The following is a 21,509-nucleotide window of genomic DNA, read 5'->3' as shown; positions in this document are numbered from 1 at the left end:
TGCGCAGGTGCAGGTGGACACAGGCAGACAGGCATGGGGGTGCAGGGGTATGCAGGGACCGTGGGTACACAGAGGCACAAGTCCGTGGGTGCACAGAGCACCCTTCGTGCGGGACAGGGCAGCCCCACGGCTGTTTGGGTGCTCCTTCCGGGCAAGCTCACATGTCGACCCAGTGACTGTGCTGGGACCAGCCAAGCACATCTTGCAAAATTGTCCCCGTTTCGGCACTTGGGGCTCTTCCAGGGAAGAGTGGCACGGCAGCAGGGCTGACCAGGCACGCGGGAGGGCAGCGTGGGGGTCAGCCACCGACCAGTGCTGGGAGGGGGGCACCCAGATGTGGACCCAACCCTACACCCCCGAGCTGGCCCTGCCAGGGACTGGCATTGATTAACTAATTGCTTCTGGGCTTGATTAAGGGGATTCGTGGGAATGGAGGGTTTATAATGCCCTAATCAGCTTTCAGAACCCACAAGGGGCTCGTTGGCCCCTAATTGGCTTGGGGCAGCTTAGGCAGGGCTGGGGGCACTAATCGCCACTGGGCTCCTTCCCAATTAACCTGGCAGCAGCAGGAGAGCAGTTGCTCTGGTGGGGTGTATCTGAACGGCCTCTGCTTGGTCTCCGCCAGGCTCTGAGCAGCGGGTGGCCCTGGCTTCTCCCAGAACGGCCCCGTGGTGGGTGGGCAATGGGTGGAGGAGACAGCGGGGGCCGTGACAGGAGCCCTGCGCCCCCAGCTCCTGTGCACGGGGGGCACCTCCAGCCCCGCAGCCTGCGGAGTAAAAGGGGCAACGGCAGAGAGCAGGGCACAGAGGGGAGGGGACAGCTCAATGCCAGGAGCCGCGTCACTGTCACACAAAGCCAGAGTGCAACCAAAGATGCAAGGGACTGTACTGACTTTTATTTTTTTCTTAATGCAAAGCAATAAATTAATAAATAAAAAGACCAGAATCCCCAGAACAGGAGGGCCGCTGATGCAAAGGGGGGGTGAGCGCAGCGGTGGGGGCGGGGCAGAAGGGGATGCACAGGCCGACGTGCAAAGCACCTTGCACCGCGGGCGCAGGCGGCGGCGGCGCGCGCGGCCCGCGCAGCGCGGGAACAGCGCGCGCAACTCCCGCGCCCCCCGACGACAGGCGCGGGGGGGGGGGGGGGGGGGGGCGCGCGCTTCCCACGCCCCCCTCGCCGCCCGACCAATCAGGGGGCGCACCGAGGGCGTGTCCCGCGCGGGGCGGGGCGGCGGCGGCGCAGGGCGGGGGCAGCCCTATAATGGCGGTCGGGCGGAGGCGGCGCGGCGGCGGCGCTGAGGTAACGCGGGGCCTGGCCCGGCCCGGCCCGGCCCGAGGGCGGCGGGGAGCGGGGTCGGCGGTTGCCCCCTCCGGTGCGTCACAGTGGGGGCTGCGCCGGGCCCGGGCGGGGCCTGCCCGCTCCAGGTGTGTGGAGGGGCCGGTACCTGCCGGGGCGGGCTCCCCCTCAGGCCGCGCTCCCCCTCAGCTGGCGGGCTGCGGGGCGAGCGGTGCCCCGGTAATTAATGTCCCTCCGGAGTGGGGTCCCCCGGGTGTGGGTGGTGTGACAGCCCTTGCGGAGCCTCCCTGGAGGAGCAGGGTGAAGAGGAGGGGGGTAACTTATTGTATTCCGTCATTATCGCCGCTAACGAGGCGGCCGGGGAGGGCCGTCGCCTCCCCGGCGGGCGCGGGCCTGCAGGAGGGAGCGGGGCCGGCCCAGGCTGTCGGCCTTGCCCCGGCCTGGCCCGCTCCCGGCCCCGCGCCTTGGCCTGCGCCGCCCTGCGCCGGGCAGTGGGCCTCGGTGCGTACCCGAGCCCCCGTGGGGGTGGCGGCGGGCAGGTGGCAGCCCCCAGGCTCGGTAGGGTGGCAGGTCTGGCCCGGTAGCGGCACACGGCTGGGCTGCCGGCGCGGGGGGCCTTTTTCTGTTCATTTTGAACTTGGTGTGATAGTGTTCGAGGAACGCAGGCTTGCCCTCAAGAGTTGTTTGGCTGCTGGGGAGGTGACAGGTCCTGCTCCCCTCTCCTGCCTGGGAGGGGCTGTTGGCTCAGCCGATCTTAATGCTGAGGCCATAACCTTAATCTGTTCCTCACCGTCTTGCTGCAGGTGCAGGCTCAGTGCGGTTGGTGAGCAGAAGCTCATGGTAACTAGTTTCTCGGGCATGTCACATTTCGGTTCAAAGTGTTCCTGTAACTGCATCACAGAACTTTGCTGAAAGGTTATAGTCCACCGTAATATTGCTCTGAGACTGATGATACCTTTTTTCTCTCTCTTTTTCTTTTTTTTTTCTCCTTTTTTCTAAAAAAACCCCAAACCCTAAACTAGTGGAAATACTTGAAAGCTTCTTACTAATAACAGGCTGTTTAGATGTGGTCCTTATTGCCTGGTTTACTGACATAAAGAGAATTAAATTTGTCACTGGCAGTCTTACAAACTACTTTAGTTCTGATACACTAGCTGTGACTTATTTTTTTTAATTTTGTTTTGTATTTTGTTCAGTTTGACCAGTGATAATTGGCTAGCCAAACTTTTGTTTTTTTCCTGTCTATAGTCAGTGCCCCATTTTTGTTTGGTTGTGTGAAGGTGGTGCTGGTGTGTTTTGGTTTGTGAATCTTGCAGGGAAGTGTTCAGGGAAGGACATAAATCTGTGGCAGTGTTTGGTGGCATTGTTTTTTTTGTGTGTGTGTGTCTTGTTTTACTTATAGAGCAACATCTTAACTTCTGTCCTTGCCCTGTTGAGCAAAAGTGAAAGTTAGATGCTGAGTACAAGCTTCTGCAGTTACAGCCTTTAACGTTTTGTAACTGTATAGGCTCCTCATTCAGAGGAGACTAGGTGAAAAATCGTAGTAACATTTAAAAATACACTGGAAGTGATCCGAAGCATCATCCTATCTTAGTATCAGTAAAAGATTTTCATGATTAAATCGTAACAGCAAAATTTACTTACGCAGTCGCCTCCATAAAAGGCAGTACTAATTAAATCTGTTACTGCCCAACCACAGGCTTCAACTAGAACCTCTTCCCTGCTATCCCAGGCGTGGATGGAGAACATGATACCATACTATTATTCCCACAGATGTTCATGGAAGACACTGAGAGAAAGGAGCAGAAGCATATGCGATAGTCCTGTCTCTGCACAATACAAGTCTAAGTTTGAATTGTTGCCACCTTGAAAAACTGGGCTGTATTTGAAATCTTAATAATCCCACCAAAATGATGTAATTTCACGTTTAATTAGTCCGTGGCAACAGGTACAGGTTTACAGAATAGCTTCTGGAATGTTCTAGCACTCATATGCAGTGTTGCATTCAGTGTAACGCTCGCAGGCACTGCCCTGTTAATTGCAGGGTTTTGGTAGGTCTGGTATTGCTGCACCAAGCCCTATGGGGGAAAATACAGCCCAGTTCTTGCTCATAAGTTTTAGTTCTGTGGGTTTTTCCCCCTTCCCCAGAACCCTTGATCTTGAAGATGGTGAGTAGCCAGCCTAAGTACGATCTAATACGGGAGGTTGGTCGTGGCAGTTATGGTGTGGTGTACGAAGCAGTCGTCAGGAAGACCTCTGCACGGGTCGCGGTGAAAAAGATTCGGTGCCATGCTCCAGAGAACGTGGAACTAGCTCTGCGTGAGTTCTGGGCACTTAGCAGTATCAAGAGCCAACATCCCAACGTCATTCACCTGGAGGAGTGCATCTTGCAGAAAGATGGTATGGTGCAGAAGATGTCCCATGGCTCCAGTTCCTCCCTTTATTTACAGGTACATGAAGCTGAGGTAATGGGGTGGAAGTAATTAACGTGGATGTGTAGCTGGGAGGGAAGGAGGTGGGTAGCTAAGATCACTCTTTTTGGAGGTGTGCTTAGTTAGGAGAGGGTACTGTTTGCATTGCTGACACCCCAAAATTATTATGTATCTTTAAAAGAGCATATCTATTGAACAGTCACCCGTATTTTGTAATTTGAAGCCATGCCACTCAAAAAGGCTGCAGGGTTTTTTTAATGCAAACCTGCTTTGATAATTTGAGGAAACACCACAGATAGTGGTGCGGGAGGGAGGCACAGGCTGTTGTATTACTTGGGAGAAGCCCTGCTGCAGTGTTAATGAGCAGACAGGTACTAATGTCTTGGGACATAGCTCTGAAGAATTTCTTAGTCTCAGATGTCCTTGGAAGAGGAAGTAACCATCTTGATTTAGGAAGCCAACACTTAAAATTCTTTCAGAAATAATAAGCAATTTGTAGCATGCGGTGAGCTGGTTTTCTTTTTTGAATATAGAACTATTAAGCTTTTCAAAGAGAGATAAAGGTATAGTAAATAAGGGAATAAATGTCGCTCCCCCTGTGTGGCTACTGAGAATGTCCTTTAAGTCTCCTTTAAGTTTGAAGATGCATATTTTTGAAGAATAAGTACCTTTGGAAAGACTTTGAAAGATAATCTGGTTCATTCCCTTGTCAAGATGCTGCCCCAACTACAAATCATCCCCTGGCAGAAATTTGTGTCTCTGGTTTAGAAAGTCAGTAGCCTGCTCAATGTTTATTGTGTCATCCCTAGTCAGCTTTTATCATTTCAGTTTTTATTGTTGTCATTCTTGCATGTCTAATGTAGGACCTTTTGTTAGTGACCGTTTGTCTGACAACCCTTCACAGCTGTCCAGGTCCCATTGTGCTGAGTGCTGTACAAGCCTGAGAAAGGATTCTTGTCTTTATAAACTCTCTGTAGCTTGGTGGTCATTGCTGACCTGCTTTCACGAAGGGATTAGGGTAAAATAATACTGGCCAGCTCGTGGGAGAAATTAGTGCCTTACCTTCTAGTCATTAGTGGATCTGTGAGAGATGGCATCAGACTTGTGGATGGCTGCACAGGGAGGAGCTTAAAAAAAACAGGGTGGAACTGCAAGGTGGGGAAGAGCTTCCAGATCACCTGCAGCGTTGGGTTTTGATGCTAGCGCCTGTTAACAGTGCGACGTGTAGATCTCACCCCTGTTGGGTGCAAGTTCTACAGGTCGTTTTCCTGCTCCAGAGAGCAAGGAGCAAAGGGCAGGGCTGAGCTGACTCTGAAGAGACTGGGATCACTTTATAATTAACAGCATGTGCTAAAATAGGGAAAATTGGATCTCCCTTGGCTTGGCCCTCTCCTCTCCCCACTCCAGGTGATCCTGCATTACAGAGCTGAGCTGGTGCAGCATGCGGGGAGGCTGGCTGGGGAAGGGCTTTGGGGCAGATGCTTAGCTGTGGTCAGCTGAACTAAGTTGGGTGAGAGTCCTCAACTAGCCTGGTGCTGTGGTGCTTTGCTACTGTCACAGCCATGGCAGCGGGTTTTGTTGTCTTAATGCTCTGAACTGAGGTGCAAGTACAGCTTCGGTAAAGCCGTGTGGAGGGCAAAGCTGTGTGTTGGTGCTCGCTTGGCAAAGGAGACTCCCTGCTGTCCTGTGATAACGTAATCTCACTGTTATTGACTATAAACCCTAAATAATAGTTTTCTAGTTCTGACATGGATTTACTGTTTTAAGGTGGTCTGGTTTGAGTACTAGTTGTGCTAGCAGTTAGGGAGTGCTATAAATTACTACCAGTTTTGCTCTTGGATGGAAAAGGTCACTTCTTTTAAAGCACTTTAAAATGCGCCTCTAAATATTAGTAGCTACCTTAATTTTTGAAAGCCTGTAGGAGCTACGTTTGGTTTGGTATACATTGGTTTACTACTAACAGAAATAATTGCAAGACTTACCTTCTAGCACATGCTAAGATCCACCTCAGAGGAGCTGAAGAGGCAAATGTGTAGCTGTGTGAACAGGATTAGTAAAACTGATTGCTGGTTCTACTTTGCTTTTTGTGTGCAGCAGCTGTTAGAACTGGCTGCTCGAGCTACTCACTGTTATACTGTAGAAAATAGCTAGTGGATCGTGATGGTGGGAAGGGTGTTACGTGCACGTGTAAAGAATGGAGAACGGGCTTTAAAAATGTATTGTGGTGCCACTTCATCAGCAAAGGGCAAATACAACCCCCTGCGCTGTACGGACTTACTTAATAAGACTGTTTATACATTAAAGTTGTTGGCAAAATGGGTGGGACGCTGACCAGCTGAAACAGATAGGAGTGCAATGGCCTAGTAGTATCTTTCAAAACACTGTTATCTGGGTCTAGCTCTCCTTCTGGGCAGGAGCGTGAACTTGATATGCTTCGCACACAGAAAAATAAGGAGGCTGTCAAATACGTTGTGATTATTTTTTTTTTTAACATCGGAAATTTTGCATAAAGTTTTCTTTTCACCAGTTGCAATCTTGCTCTCTGGATTGTTGAGAGAAAGATCCAAACTTCATACATTTTTCCATCGTATCTTTACATTTTTGTGATCATCAGGTGGTTATGACATCTCTTTTCCTTGTTGCAGCTTGTAGAGACCTCATTAAAAGGAGAAATAGTCTTTGACCCCAGAAGTGCTTATTACCTCTGGTTCGTAATGGATTTCTGTGATGGAGGAGACATGAATGAGTATCTGTTGTCCCGAAAGCCAAACCGCAAGACCAACACCAGTTTCATGCTTCAGCTCAGCAGCGCGCTGGCGTTCCTGCACAAAAATCAGATTATTCATCGTGATCTCAAACCTGACAACATTCTGATCTCTCAGAGCAGGATGGATGCTAGTGACTTGGAGCCTACCCTGAAAGTAGCTGATTTTGGGCTGAGTAAAGTATGTTCAGCCTCAGGACAGAATCCTGAGGAACCAGTCAATGTAAATAAGTGTTTTCTATCAACTGCATGTGGGACTGACTTCTATATGGCCCCCGAGGTCTGGGAAGGACACTACACTGCCAAGGCAGACATCTTTGCATTGGGGATTATAATCTGGGCAATGTTGGAAAGAATCACGTTTATAGATACCGAAACAAAGAAAGAACTTCTGGGGAGTTACGTCAAGCAAGGGACAGCGATCGTGCCTGTTGGAGAGGCGCTTCTAGAAAACCCAAAAATGGAACTACTCATTCCCGTAAAGAAAAAATCGATGAATGCTCGAATGAAACAGCTGATCAAGGAAATGCTGGCTGCCAACCCACAGGACAGACCTGATGCTTTTGAACTGGAACTGCGATTAGTCAACATAGCTTTTAAAGACAGCAGCTGGGATACGTGACCTGCCAAGTCCTGTCTCTCTCTCAATCGAGCTGCTTATCACCCAACTGATGGTGCAACTTCATGGCAGTAAAAGAGCCTGAACTCAAACCTGCGGGGTGTAGTTTGTACCGAACGAATCCTTTTTGAGTTTCATGATAGGAGTGTTGAGTTGGCCGTTGTGTTACCGATGCATTGATGTGTATAATAGCAGGATGTTGGGGATGATGTTCGTGTGTGTATGCTGGCGGTGGGATGTCTTAAGAGCTGAGACCTGATTTCCAGTGTTAATGTCTTGGAGTATTTCGTACATTCCAGTTTCCTCTGTCAGTATTAGGAACTCTTGTGGGGGGAAAAAAGATTTGCATGCTGGTAGTGCAGATCTTCAGGCTTTGTAGAGTACTTCTGTGTATATATTTATGTATACGAGCGACTGGGAGTGTATGCCACTTTTCTTAAATTATTTGCTATGGGTCTGAATGATTGAGATCTGCTAGAAAACTAGGTGAAGATCGATGAGAAGCATTCCTTCTCCAGGCCTGAATAACTTTATTATTTATTTTTGTTATCTAATGTCAAAGGTAGGGTCCGAGACTTGACTTTGTAGACACACAAAAAAAATGCAATGCAAGGGGATCAGCAGTTTTTAAAGTGCTGACATGACTGAGCTTGTCACCGAGGGAGTCAAATTATAAATGTATGCAATCAGGTGCTGGCATGTTGGCTAGTTCATTAATCATTCTTTTTTTTGCTATCTTTGAATAATGCTTTATGAAGTCAGTTAAATCTACAGTTCCACAACATGCGCCTTACTCTTGTATCTGTAATCCAATAGCACCTTGAGGTTTTGTCATAGCAGAGTACTGTGGGCTTAAGTTATGCAAAGGTGGATGAGAGAACGCTGCAGCAGAGAGCGTTATTTTTAGGGTTCTTCAGAACGTGCTGACAGCAGCTTTCCCGTTAACTGAATCTAACTAGTAATAGTGATTGTGGCCTCCTCCTTTCTGGCGCTGCCTCTAACCTGGCAGTGATGAGGAGATAAAGCGGTGTGACTGTCTCTCTCCTAGAGCACACCTGTTCTCAAACATGGAGAATATTCAGTAACCAGTATGTGAAAGGTATTCCTGTGGCAGCCTTGGCTGATTTTTTGGGGCTGGTTTTCCTCCTTTTAAAGAAGTAATATTTCTTTAAAAGCACAGATGGTAGGATGGAAAGCTTTGAAGTAGTTGAAAGGCTGCTTGTCCCCAGCTCTTAGTCCACAGAAGCAGATTGATATGCTAGAGGTTTCACTGAGGCCACCTGACACTGTAGGGCAGACAGAAGCTGCTTTGTAGTAGTGTAACACTTTGTTCTTTTGGGTGCAGGACTATGACCTTTCTTGTGAATTTGACCTTTTGGGGAAAAGTAGTCTCAAAAAATTGCCTTTTAAGCTGCAACAGAGGCCAGCTTTCTTAATAAAATCAATGTTTTATTTCCCCAAATCTTACCTGAAAACTGCTGTATTTCCTTGTATAATTTGCTTCTTAGATACTCTTCCCTCTTAGTGCTGTGACAGCAGTTCTGATTGGTGTTTATTCTGCCCAAGTGTGAATAAACAGCACAAACAAAATACAATTTTATTTTTTTTTGTACTTCCAAAAGCAAAGGATTCTGATTCTACCAAACTTCCGAGGCTTTACAGACTACAGGCAGTTCTTAATTGGTGCTGTTCAGAACTGGTGGCAGTTACCCAGGGGGCCTTAGTCCTTAATTCTTGTTATTTTGCAAAACCTCTCGCTGTCTGTGCCAATGCAGTTTCACAGTACTTGCATTTCAGCGTGGTCATTGGATGAGTCACGTTTTAAGAGGGTATATAATTTTTCCACATTAAACTTGAGAGCTTTTTAAAAATACATTGCAAACTTCCTCCTCTCCTGTGCACTCAAAAATCAGAATTAGCTATGTTATCTTAAAGCATGACTCTACTACAAACTAATACTACTCACCTTTAAGACACTTAGCAAATCATCTGATTACTCTCTGAAGTATTTCAGAGGATGAACACTGAAGGTGCTGCCTGCCTGCAGTACAGAAATGAGTGAACGGCACAGGAAAGTTGGGGTGGTTTTGACTCTCGAAGTGTTTCTTTGCACTGATTGCCACTTTAAAGGGTGGGGGTACCTGAAATCCCTCTCATGGTGCTTACTTTGCCTTGCTGTTGGGTGACACTGTTTCCTTGTTTAACACTTGAATAGTAGTCGTTGAGGTCTGTGTTCTGTTTGATTTTTTGTTGTTGTTGTTGTCTGAGGTCTTTGTTTTTAAAACCTTTTGATAAATCAAGTTGTTGTAGCAGCTACAGAGTTATTCACCAGCGTGACACAAAGTCAAGATACTTTTCAGCACTCAAAAGACTTTTTTTCCAAGTCTTTCTTTAAAAACTGTAAAATATATTTTATGGAGAATTTATAATAAGGAAGATTGTGTAATTTATTAAGTTCATGACACTTTTTGAAATAAAATCTGAATTTTGATGAAGTTTTTGAACTTTATGCAGAGAAATGCTTTTTTTTTTCAGTTAGCGCAATGTCATCTACCTGTGAGCAAAGATCTGGAGAGGTTTATTTGCTGTGCAGGACAGGAGTAAGCCATAGTGCCTCATCACAGTTATACCCGAAGCGATCCTAGGCTTGTAAAAGAGGCTAGGTTGGCTAGTAGCTGTGTTGCTTGTCTTCTGTGAGTAGTGGCAGTGCCAGACTTCCACGGATGTGTAATGTGCTGCTGGAGGACTTGACAGAGCGAGACCAAACTGGATGTGAAAACAGAGCTGGCTCCTGGACTGGTGGAGGTGAGCCATGTCTGTGTGGACCCTGTGGCTGCTGCCGAGCCCTTTAAGAATAAAAAAAGGTGCTCTTCTGGGTGTACCTCATTTTCAAAGAGGGGATTAAAGACTAAAAGCAGCATTCTTGTATCCAGTATGTACTTGAAGTTGTTATTACAAGCAGACTGAATACCACCCTGGGCTGTAAGGAAATCTCTGGCAAGCTCTGCCTACCCCACTACTGGTACTACTGGATTTTTGAGGCTGCAAATAGATGATACTGCTGTCCTGGGCACTGCCACTCCTCTTGCTGTTGCCTTTCCCCACTAATTCCCACGTGTGCTGGAGTAGAATTTTGCCCAAAAAGCTGCCAGCCCTTGTCCTGTGGGTGGGTGCCGTTTGTGAGGGACGGTGGCCTGCTGGTCTGTGTGCCCTGAGAAACTCTTTGAAATAAGAGTGAGGACACACCATTACTTATACGTGATACAAAAGCCTATTAGTCATTTGCATGTCTTAATTAAGTGCCCTGGAACAAAGGGTTGTACAGACTGGGAGTGGCAATAGTACAGGCTGGAAATGCTGTAAGGTGTTTTATCTTTGCCATTTCTTTATCCCCTGCAACAAACCCCAGCCCAGTCATCTCCTGCGTGCCGTGCACTTGCTTCGTCACCTGCGGATTCCTGCGTATCCTGGTGCTGGAAACAGGCAGATTCCCCACCTGGCAGGAGCTGTGTGGTTAAATCAGTAAGTCAATGCAGCTGTTGCAAAGGAGGAAGGGATTGAAATTTAGAATATTTTTTATTAGAGGATAAACACCTTAAAGGAGAAAGGCCACCCCACTTTGATTAGTTGTAAGAGTGGTGATTTTAAACACAGAGACAAGCTAAATTCCCCTCCCCCTGCAAAATGAAGAAAATTAAGCCTACATACTTGAAATACATCTAGTCCATAGGGGAGGGGTGAAAACTGGCAAGGAGATGCCCTGGTGCAGAAGTTAGATGTAACCGAGGCTGCATCTCTGCTCAAATAACCCACCCTCTGCTGTATTTCCCTTCCTGTGCAGGATGCTGAGGCCTGGGGCTCCAGTTTGCCCGAGCTGTTGCCTCGGGCAGGGCTTGGTTTGGCGATCCTCGCTGGGCTGGGGAACTAGTCTTGTTTGGATTTTCACTTTGTGTTGGTTTAAACAGTTTTTCCTTCGCCGCAACCCCTGCGCGAACTGCAGCGTAATGGCAGATGTTGCTTTGTGGTTGAGATAAAGTCCTGTCGTGGGGAGCCTGAGCCGCCTGCCTGCCCGCCCCTTGGAAGGGTGCCCTCGCTTCAGAGAAACGGCTTGTGGTGGTTTTTTTCCACCCTGCTGCGTGGTGGGTGGCTGCACAGATACGCTCAGGTGGCCTTTGGACCACGGGCAGCGTGACGGGCTGGCTTTTTGTGTTGCTTTTCCCTTTCCTCCACCGATGTCCCACAGATTTTCTATGGGGTATCGATCGTTAAAGTGCTTTTTATTGTTAGCTGGTGGTTTGTGTGGTGAGCACAAGGAGTCCTGGTTAGGAGTGTTTAAACACAAACTCTGTTTAATGGACACTGCTGAGCACTGACTGTTTCGTTTCCCTTTCGGTCATGGGAGCTGCAGAGCTGTTTATGCAATGTGCAGTTTCTCTTTTTAAGTGCCATGAAGGAAGAGGGGTGTATCTGAAATGCCACAAACGGTCCAGAGTATTTGCGCTCTTTGGGGAGAGGTGGAAATACAAGACTGAGCTGCTGTGGATCTCTGTTCACTCGCTCTGTAAGCGCTTTTGGGGAGTCTGAGGCCGCACGCTCTTAGAAGCTTGGGTGACCTGAAGGATGAGCCAGCAGCACCACTGCATCGCTGTGAAAGGAGCCGCAGCCCAGGCCACCTTCTTCTTAAATCCCTTTGTTCCCAGGTGAATTTCCCGATAATTTGGGTGCCTGAAGCAGGCAGGAATTGTGTAAAGGGCTGCAGTTTGTACGGAGCAGCCAGGGCCAGAGCAGGGGCCCGGGCTGAGCTGTGGGGCTGAGCTGGCAGGAGCTGTGGCCGCTCTCCTTGGGGCACCCCCGCGTGCCCAGCTTCCATCCCGCACTCCACCAGCTGAAGTGTGCTGGAGGACACAGCTGACGTGCTTTCTTTCTGCTGAAGAGAGCAAAGGGAGAACTGCTGCCACAATTGCCATTGCTCAGAGGCCTCTTCAATCTCTAGGGTTTGAGGTAAAAACAGATGCAACCTAAAAACCTTTGTGGGTGCCTTGTAGCAGGTGGGTTCAGCCCAGATGCTCATCTCTGACCCCAGGGAGGCTTCCTTCAGTGCTGGCAGCTCCTTCCATCTCTTGCTGTCTTTCCTGTCTGTCTCCATGGTCCCAGTACTGACCTATTTTGCTTTGCAGACACCAGGCAGCCAGCAGAAGCCTGTCATCACCCTCTGTGGGTTTTGAAGCCACGTTGAGGGTATGAATATCCACAGGAGCCTTGGTGTCTTCTCCTGGGCCCAGCTGCTGTCTAGTTCCTTCTTGCACAGACTTGTGGATGGCTGCCTTAGATTAGGTGGTAGTTTCAGATTTATTCATGCCCATTTGAGCCCTTGATATTTTTAAACTTGTATAGCCAGCCTTCCCCTCCCCTCTCCTGAAGGAAGGCACCTGCACCCTGGGCCTTCTCTGGCTTGCAGCCACCCAGCTCCTGTGGGCTGCTCTTCAAGTGGTGGCATTTGCATGGACCTCTCCACCAGAAGGGGCTTTTGTGGGCTGTAAAAAGTAAACCAGCAAGTAGAGACAGATGGCTGTCTTATCAGGTGCTGCAGTTCTGTCTGCACCTGGTTATGGTGGAGTTAAGGTGTTTTGGTTTTTTTTTTTTTCCTTTCTTTTTAAAGGAGAAATGCATCTGGAAAGGATGACTGGCTTCAGCTCTCCTGCTGCCTGTGGGCATGGCAGCTTCTGGCTTCCCCTGCCTATTTGCCTGGATCCATCGGAGTAGCACTGGGAGCCCTGTGCTGGCCGTGCTGCTCTGCTGCTGCTCCTCAGGCCTGGTCTGTGGGTTGTGACACGGGGACATCATTAGCAGGGCTGAGAGGGCTCTGTCGCGAGCTGGGAGGGAGCAGGGCTGTTTAATTAGGAGCTAGGCATGCTCTGACCAATGGTGTTGGAAGGAGGAGGATCTGTGCTCTGGGACTTGTAACCTTCAAGGACTTTCCCAGACTTTTCTCACCTACTACAGGGGCTGGAAGTTTCCATACTGGCCCCAGCTGTGGCTGGGTTTTCCCCGGGGTTGCTTTGCTTGCCTGGCACTGTGCTTGCTCGCTGGTGAGCTGGGGGGGAAGCAGAGCCCCGCTGAGGAGCCGAGCATGCCCTGTGAGAGCTCTGAGGAACCTGAAATAAAACCAAGGGACTCTGAGCATCCATGTGACTAAGAAAAGCCACCTGGTGCATTCACAAGGGGCTGATTAATTGGGTAAATCCCTTCCTAGAAGCTGAAGTGACAAAACCCCCATCTCCTCCCTGGGGGATGCTGATGCCAGGAAGGACCCCTCAAATCATTCCTTTTTCTATCCTGAAGGGAATCTGTCTTGTCCAAATAAAACTGTTGAACAGCAAGGGGCTGGCAGGTGCTCCGAGGAGGAGCTGGAGCGGAGCGCAGTTGCTCTGGAACAGAGGCAGGTATTTGGTAGGAGCATCCCATGGGAACTGCCTGCATCTGCCAGAGAAAGGTGAATCCAAGGCTGCTGTTACTCACTTGTGGTTTTACGGGAATCGCTGCCGGGATTCCAGCTTGGAAAATAAAACCTGTCCTAATAAACAGTGATTCATGTTGCCTGGAGTTAAAAATAAGGTCCTGTCAGCTGCCCCTCTCCCACGTGGGAGCGTAGGCGCTCTCATCCCAGGGCTGCCACAGCTTCTTCCATGACTTGGCCCCATCCTTTTCCCTTCCCCTTCCATCTTGGTTTTTCACTGGGTGGTGGTGGGTTTGTTTTTTTTTTTGGGGGGGGGTGTTTGAATGCCTGCATAGCTCAGACAAGCTCTGGCCGCTCTCATCCTGCTCAGCCTCCATTTTAGTGTCTGTTTTTGTCAGCGCAGGAGTCCCAGCCCCTTCCTGGCACCGGTGCTGTCGCCCAGGGAGGTGCTGGACACGGAGCCAGCCCCGGTTCCCGGCACCGCTCCCGAGCAGCAGCGCTGCAGGAAGGAACTGGGGCGGGGGCCAGCAGTGCTGGGGGCCAGGTTCCCCCCTCCTCCGGGGACAGAGCACCCCGGCCTGCGTGTCCCAGGCCGAATGCTGTGACTTTGTCCCTGCTGGGGCTTCCTGAGTCCCTGCAAGCAGCCTGGGCTGGGCTGTGCCCCAGCTCTTCATCCATGCTGGGTGCCAGAGAGATGGGGGGAGCTGGGGGGTCCCTAGGGAGCACTGGGGGCTTTCTGTGACCCCGCTCCAAGGGGCTGGCAGCCCAGCTCGGGGTGCAGCATATCTTTTCCCTGCTGGCTGCTGCAATGCCACGTTTGCAGTCCCCTGGGCAGGTGCTGGGGGGCTCGGGGTGGGGGGTCCCCCTGTGGGAGCACTCAGCCCTCGGGAAGGGGAGAGGGCAGTGATAAAAATAACGCCTGGGCTGGCTCCAGCCCCTTGTGGTGGCTTCCTGCGATTTACAGCCCTTCCCGGGGGGAAGAAGCAGGAACAGGCCCAGTGCGGGGCTGGCTTTGACCCTTTCGCCACCAGCAGGGAAGGTGCCAGAAGGACCCTTCCTCCCTCATCCCTTGCCAGCTGGGGCAGGATCCTGGGGAAGGGGATCGTGGTGGGCTCCTGCTCCTGAGCTGCACCCAGTGTCTCAGGGTGGACATAGAAGGAGAAGCTGCTAGAGTGAGCATGGTTTCCCTGTCCCATTCCTGATGCCTCCTGTGCTGGGGGGACAGAGAGACTCAGTCCTGTGTGGGAAGAGGCAGAGATCTCTGCTGCGGATCCCGAAATCAGGCTCCCCTAAGGAGGCGGTGGGAGGAGAAGAGCGGGCAGGATGCTGGCTGGGCAGGAGCAGGACTCCAGGGTGTGAAGGCTGGGGCACGGGGGGCATGCTGGCGGGGTGGGCTCCTGCTGATGGGGCTGGGCTGGCAGGGGTTAATGGGGTGGCTCTTCCTCATCCTCTATAAGAGGCTCCTGCCGGCTCTGGGCTCAGTTTGCTGCCAGCAACCAGAGGGGCAGAGGCTGAGTGAGACAGAGCATCCCTACATCCCATCCCTGTATCCCATCCCTGCATCCCTGTGAGGGCTCAGGTGAGTGTGAGCATCCTCTGCCTGCTGAGCCGCGGCTGGGCACAGGTCCTGGCAGCGGGGCTGGGCTGGGGACCCTGCAGGTGCGCTCGCATGAGCAGTTGCACACTGGATCTGCCGGGGCAAAGCTGGTGGGTGACGGGACCACGTGCTTGGGACACCTTCCCTCGAGCCGCGCCGGAGCTCTGCCTGGACTGGGGGAAGCAGGGAGCTCATCCCTTGGGAGCACAGGAGCAGACAAACCACGTGCCTCAGTTTCCCCATCTGTGCACCAGGGGTGGGTGCGGTGTCACGGCCCGTGGGGGTGTGTGGGCAGAGGGCTCCTGGGCTGTTCGCTTTCTAGTGAGCCTTGCTCTGGCTGGTCCCCGCTGTCACCCGGGGAGGCTGCGGGGCTGGCTCAGCCGCTGGCTTTTTGTGGCTATTCAGGCCTTTTTGCTCAGCAAAACCATCTGCTTTGGGCATTTACAGCCCCCAGCTCAGGCTCCAGGCCCCCTTCCCCCAGCACCCACCTCCACCACCAGATTCACAGCCAAGACCCACAGCGATGCTCGGGTACAGCTGAGCAAGAGCCGTGGCAGCCCAGGGCTGATAAAAGCCCCCCCGCATCGAGCAGGAGAGGTACCTTCCCTCCAGGGAAGCCCGGCTGCAGGAAGCATGGCACGGAGACCCCCAGACATCCCCCAGCCCCTGCCCTGCTGCCCCCGGCCGGGGCAGCTCGCCAGCTCTCCCGAGCACGGGCTTTGTTCTGCTGGCCCTGCACTCGGGAAGATAAGGTGGCCGGCTCCGGTATTTTTTCCTGTTGGAAGCCGCTCCTGGGATGCGGGTGAAGCCGGCGGATGCTCGGCGCTTCTCTCTTCCTGCCCGTGGATTGTTCCTGCCTGGGCTGCCAGGGCTCGCTGCCGGCTGCCTGCCTGCTTGGGATCGCGGGGACCCCCGGCTCTGCTTCACCCCCCATCCTCCTCCTGCCACTGCTGCACCCTCGGTGCTGACCCCGGCTCCTCTCTCCTCCCAGGGACGAATCCAGGAGCTTCGGGAGCCTCCCCAGCCGCAGCACAGAACCCCCCCCAGCCGCTCAGCGGGGACCAGAGCGCCCAGGCGTGCCATTTCGGGGCTGGGGGGTGATGGTGCCCCTGGGCAGTCCCCCTCTTGCCATCTGCACCTCCAGCAACCTGCGCCTTGTGGCCCCCAGCCACGGCTCCCCCCTGGCCTGGCTGAACCGTGGCCCTGAGTGCCCGCGGGAGCCGGGGGGCGGCGGGGGCCGCACACCCAGTGCCGTGGAGCGGCTGGAGGCTGACAAAGCCAAATACGTCAAATCCCAACAAGTTATCAACAGCCGGCAGGAGCCGGCGCTGCGGGGCAGCTCGCCCCGGCTCTCCCCGCGTGGCCGGCGCCTCCTCGCCTACCAGCAGTGTAACGAGCTGTGCCAGGGCTCAGAGCTGAGCCGGGAGGGTCCCAGGAAGCTGCCGTGCCCCCAGTCCCCCGTGGCACGCCGGGCCGGTGGCAGGCGCCTGCTGAGGCCCGACTCCCTCATCATCTACCGGCAGAAACGGGATTGCCCAGGCACGGACAAGGAGAATGCCAAGGGCTCCGGGCTGGTGCGACGCCTCTTCCAGGGACCCCTCAGAGACAAGCCCTCCAGCTCTCCCCCAGCCAAGGGGCTGGGCGAGGGGCCACCAGCCCCCCAGAACCATGAGACCCCCATGCTGTGGGTGCCTGCGGAGAAGGAGAAGGCGAGGACGCCGAGTGCCGGCAGTGACGGTGGCGGTGGTGGCATCTTCCCTCTGCCAGGCAGCCCCATGGCGCAGCCCCCCCAGCCCCCCGGCAAGCCGGCGCTGGCTCTGCGCATCTCCCTGCCACTCTCAGAGCAGGAGCGGTTCTTCAATTACTGCGGGCTGGACCGGGCGCTGGTAGAGCTGCTGGGCCAGGAGCGGTTCGGGCCGGCGGGCTGGGATAACGCCTCGGCTCGGCCCCCCGGCTCCTGTGAGTCGGAGCCTGGGCAGGCCTCGGGGGGCAGCGAGGGGGATGCGGGGCCGGGCGAGGAGGAGCCAGACAGCCGGCTGGGCTCTGCCGTCTCGGTGGTGGAGCGCAACGCCCGTGTCATCAAGTGGCTCTACGGCTGCCAGAGAGCCTGGGCAGCTGCCAAGGAGTCCACCGTCTGAGCAAAGACAGCCTGGCGGGGGATGAAGCCGCCCGTGTAGCTCCCACTGGCTGGATGTGGCCCCTCGCCCTCGCAGGAGGTGGTCGACAGGCTGGTGGCATTCACAGTCCTGGTGCTATGGGGCTGCTGCTGGCTGGGAGGGCCACCAGGTCTACCCCAGAGCCAGGGCGGGGGCACCTGAGGAAGGGGCTCCCCAGGGTGTGTCACCCCTTGCCCCCAGGGCTGGCAGGCTGCTGCCCCAGTTCTGTGACCCGTCTTCATCCTCCCTGTCTCCAGCCCAGGGTGGTGGGATGGGCCTGCAGCCCCTATCAGCTGCAGGCTAGGGGGAGTAGGGGCAAAGCCTGAGCCCCCCACCCCCATTGCGGACAGTGCCCACCCCACAGCCCCCTCCTCCCTAGAAAAGGGGCTGCTGGGGTCAGAGCAGTGCTCAATAAACCTGGTTTTGTTGTTTTTTTTCTAACCTGGCAGCATGCGTGGTTTGTGTGGGCAGAGCCCAGGGTGGGCAAGAGGATACTTCGAGGCCGGGGGTGGCAGCTCCCCATCCCCACCATGGGGGCTGCACTGCTCCAGGGGCGCTGGGCTGCTGGGGGGAGGGTGAGGGCAAAAAAGCACCAGGCAGGGCTCGGGGAAAAGGGGCACCTCGGGGTCTTTAGTGCAGACACGTAGCCAAACCCCCCCATGGAGCTCTCAGCTGTGGGCAGGGGGCTGCCCACCAGCAGTAGGGGGGGGCACTCACACTGCTGGAGAGTCTGGCCAGCACATTCTCCTCTAGTTGCCCTTGGGGGCATTTTTATTCCGGATTTCGGCCAGTTTGCTGGCCAGGAAGCCCCAGTGGAAGGCCCCTTCCTCTGGCTCCCGTAGGTCGCTGCCATCGTCACCCGGCGGCTCCCCAGGGCTCTCGCCCGGCTCCGGGGGGGGCGCCTCCTTGTCCGGCCCTGACGCCTGCTGCCACTTGGTAGCAAAGAGATCCCAAAAGCTGGGCGCGTTCTCAGACGGGGGCGGCTCGGCGGCCAGCGGGCTGGGGAGAGAGGGGGGACAGGGACATTGGTGTGGGTACCCTTCTTGCCAAGTCCCACAGTGACCAGGACTGGGACGGCCCCCAAGACCCACCTCGTCCCCCCTCCATGCTGGCTCTCCTCCTGCTGCACCCCCAGCCCCATGGGTGTAGGCAAGGGAAAGGGATACAGGTGACAGGACAGGGGGGTGTGGGGGCTCAGCAGCTTCCAGGGGCTTGGTCTGGGCTTTGGGGGGTTCCCCACCAATCTGCAACTTACTGGTCTGCGCAGGGCTCCGGGCTGAGCAGCTGGTGCTCGTCCTCACGGGTGAAGAGGGACGAAAGTGTCCGCCAGCCCCGGGCACCCACCCCCTGCACCTGCAGGGGAGGCAGCACCAGGCTCACTGGGGACCTCCAGGTCCCAGCAGGCCCCCCCCGTCCCCACTTCCCCCAGCCCCATCCTCACCTTCCTTGCCAGCTGGGACATGGGACTGGGTCCCTCCTCCATCAGCGCTGGGGGCTCAGCTGTCTCCATCAGCTCAGGGGGGTCTCCCTGCAATGAAGCCCCCAGGTGAGGGCAGGGTGCAGGCGGGGGGGGGAGCAGGGAGGTTGGTCACCCTGCTTCAGGGGGACCCAGGCTTGGTGGTGACCCCCCACCTTACCTCTTCCTGCAGCGCCCCGTCCGCCCGTGCCCCCCCCAGGGTCTGCAGCACTTTGGTCTTGTAGAGTCGCCAGAAGCCCTGGGCCATGGTGAGGGGCTCAGCGGGGCCTGGAGCCGGTGGGTGCCGTGGGGAGCAGGAGGGGTGGGGGGCTGGGTGCCCCCGTGCCGCCCTGGCGATCCGGTGGCTTCATTAAAGTTTCAGGGGCCACTTCCAATGCACAAAGGGGAACCTGAGCCCGGCCTGAGCCGGGGGCAGCGCAGGGACAGCGGCTCTGGTCACCCCCAACACCCCCCTCTGTCTCCCTACCCCAGCCCCCCAGTGCCCTTGGCCCACAGGGGACCCCCAGGGCTGGGGCCACCCCAAGCCCAGAGTGCAGAGCAGGCGCTGGGGCTCGGGGCCCCCCCCGCCGTGGCTCCCCATCTATAATTAATCACCCGGGGTGGAGGAAACACGATCGGTGCCGGGACACGCTGCGCTGAGCCCTGCCCAACTCATCACAGCAGTGACCGGGGCAGCACAGGTGCCTGTCACCCCCTGCCCGACGCCAGGCCCTGTGCCGCATGCGGGGACAGCTTGGGGACGGCTGCCACCGGGTGCTGGGGCTCTTGGGGACGGGCCTTGGCCCCCCTGCCCGCCCCGGGGTCGTTCCCGGGGTCTGCGCACGGCGGTAGCGCAGACACACGCCGCTGAGGGCGTGGCCTGTTGGCCCATGGGCGTGGCCCCCCGTGTTATGGGCGTGGCTTCACGACTCGTGGGCGTGGCATCAGACCCGGTGTCCGCACTGCGCCTCACGGAGGGGCGTGGCTTCCGCGTTGTGGGCGGAGCGGGAAGAGCGGGGGCGGGGCTTGCGGCCTCCCGCGCCTGCGCACTGCGGAGGGCGGCGCGGCGTGGGGCCGCCATGTCGCCGCGCAATGGCCGGTGCACCGGCGCGCACCGGGCGCACTCCCTGGCCCGGCAGCTGAAGACGAAGCGGCGCCGCCGCGACCTGGATGAGATCCACGGGGACCTGCGGCCCGAGAACGCCGCTCGGCTGCTGCGGCAGGAGCCCGACCCCGACCTGCCGGGCTGCGCCCAGTTCTACTGCCTGCACTGCGCGTGCGTGCGCCGGGGCCGGGGCTTGGGGGGTCCCTGTGATCCCGGGGGGGGGGCTGTCCCCGTGCCCCCGGGGTGTGTGTGTGTGTGTGTGTCCCCGTGCCCCCGGGGATGGGGGGGTGTGTGTTCCCGTGCCCCGGGGGGGATGTCCCTGGCTCCTGGGGGCGGCTGTCCCTGGCTCCTCGTGGGAGGGTGATGTCCCCTGGCTGCTGTGGTGGTTTACCTGGTCCTGGGGGGGGTCTCCCTGGCTCTTGGGGGGGCTTGGTCCTGGCTAGGGGAGCTCTGGCACCTGGAGGGGGGTCTTGTCCTCATCTTGGGAGGGACCCTGGCCCATGGGGGGAGCTTGTTCTGGTGTCAGAGGCGACCCTGGCCCATGGGGGACTGGCCCTAGGTGTGGGGGAGGGCCCTGGCCCCTCAGTAAGGGCCCTCCTCTGCCCCGCTCCCGCCTCGGGATCCCCCTGACCCCCAGTCTCTGCCACCCCCCAGGCGCTACTTTGTGGACCTGACCAGTATGAAGGAGCACTTCAGGTCCAAGGTGCACAAGAAGAGGTAAGGGGGGGCTGAGGCCGTGGCCCCTGCTCCTACCTCACCGGGGCAAGGCAGGTGCTGGTGCCGGCCCTGGGCCCGTCTGCTTTTGAGGAGCTGGGCTGAAATGCTCCAGCCCTCCTCCCTGCCCCCCCGGCAGGCTGAAGCAGCTGCGGGAGGCACCGTACACGCAGGAGGAGGCCGAGCGTGCCGCCGGGATGGGCTCCTACATCCCCCCCAAGAAGGTGGAAGTACAGACCCAGCCGCTGGAGGAAGTCACCGAGATGGAGACGTCCAGCTGAGCGCCAGGCGGCTCCGTAAAGGCCTCTTTGTCTTCAGCTTTGTGAGAAAAACATGCCCTGGCCCAGCGTGCCAGCGAGCAGGAGCGCCGCTCCTCCCGACATCCCTCGTCGCCGGAGCATTAACGAGAAGAAGGAGCCAGCAAGACCCCGGGTGCCCTCACTGCGTGTCCTCCTCCTCCTGGGCGAAGCGGCAAGCGCTTGTTCCCGACACGCTGGCGTGACTGTACGCTCGTCTCTTTGTTTTTAAAGCGGTTTTAGGGCCTCTCTCCTTGGGTCAGAGGTTTATGCCGCTGACTCGCCCATTAAAATATGTCATCCAACAGGCTGGTGGTGTTGGGAGCTCTGAGCGTGAGCCAGGCCCTGGCTGGAGCGTGGCAGCTGCCCCTTGGGGTGGGGGGTGTCCTCTCCGTGTCCTCCTCTTGAGCACGCAAAGGGAAATATTGCCAGTCTGGAGGGGCAGCCTTGTCCTGCTGCCCCTGTCCTGGCAGGGGGTCCAGCTGCCCCTGCCCTCCTGGCAGCGGGTTCCCAGCTTACGGGTAGCAGCTGCGGGGCTGGTTTTTAGGGGAATATGTGCTGAGTGAACTTTTCATCAAGCACTTGGGTATGTAGCGAGCAGCTCGTGGTGCTGGTCC

General features: G+C 55.5%; 4 protein-coding genes across 5 annotated transcripts; 3 read left to right on the top strand and 1 right to left on the bottom strand.

Annotated features, from left to right (window-relative positions):
- The first annotated feature begins 1,237 nt into the window (after positions 1-1,237).
- On the top strand, positions 1,238-9,602 carry PDIK1L (PDLIM1 interacting kinase 1 like). 2 transcript variants are annotated; one of them, XM_037378973.1, is made up of 3 exons: positions 1,238-1,299; positions 2,319-3,746; positions 6,374-9,602. In XM_037378973.1, exons 2-3 carry the CDS (start codon positions 3,462-3,464, stop codon positions 7,112-7,114), a joined length of 1,026 nt encoding a protein of 341 aa, XP_037234870.1. In that variant the 5' UTR covers positions 1,238-1,299; positions 2,319-3,461; the 3' UTR covers positions 7,115-9,602. The 2 variants fall into 2 exon arrangements, with proteins under 2 accessions (XP_037234870.1, XP_037234871.1); XM_037378974.1 differs by having other exon boundaries at positions 1,245-1,299; positions 3,445-3,746.
- A 6,641-nt stretch (positions 9,603-16,243) lies between these two features.
- On the top strand, positions 16,244-17,762 carry FAM110D (family with sequence similarity 110 member D). The gene has a single exon (XM_037378972.1). It carries the CDS (start codon positions 16,266-16,268, stop codon positions 17,301-17,303), a length of 1,038 nt encoding a protein of 345 aa, XP_037234869.1. The 5' UTR covers positions 16,244-16,265; the 3' UTR covers positions 17,304-17,762.
- A 133-nt stretch (positions 17,763-17,895) lies between these two features.
- On the bottom strand, positions 17,896-19,619 carry C3H1orf232 (chromosome 3 C1orf232 homolog). Its single transcript, XM_037381852.1, has 4 exons — positions 18,959-19,619; positions 18,763-18,849; positions 18,577-18,674; positions 17,896-18,320 (listed from the first exon to the last, which is right to left on the bottom strand). The coding sequence occupies exons 1-4, from the start codon at positions 19,043-19,045 to the stop codon at positions 18,071-18,073; spliced, it is 522 nt and encodes a 173-aa protein (XP_037237749.1). The 5' UTR covers positions 19,046-19,619; the 3' UTR covers positions 17,896-18,070.
- Positions 19,620-19,652: 33 nt separating this feature from the next.
- On the top strand, positions 19,653-21,201 carry ZNF593 (zinc finger protein 593). The gene is made up of 3 exons (XM_037381851.1): positions 19,653-20,053; positions 20,537-20,599; positions 20,736-21,201. The coding sequence occupies exons 1-3, from the start codon at positions 19,668-19,670 to the stop codon at positions 20,875-20,877; spliced, it is 591 nt and encodes a 196-aa protein (XP_037237748.1). The 5' UTR covers positions 19,653-19,667; the 3' UTR covers positions 20,878-21,201.
- The last annotated feature ends 308 nt before the right edge of the window (positions 21,202-21,509 follow it).

This window comes from Falco rusticolus, chromosome 3, assembly GCF_015220075.1.
Source record: "Falco rusticolus isolate bFalRus1 chromosome 3, bFalRus1.pri, whole genome shotgun sequence".
Lineage (NCBI taxonomy): Eukaryota > Metazoa > Chordata > Aves > Falconiformes > Falconidae > Falco > Falco rusticolus.
Note: the sequence above shows the minus strand (reverse complement) of the source record. Positions and strands in the feature narration are given on the sequence as shown.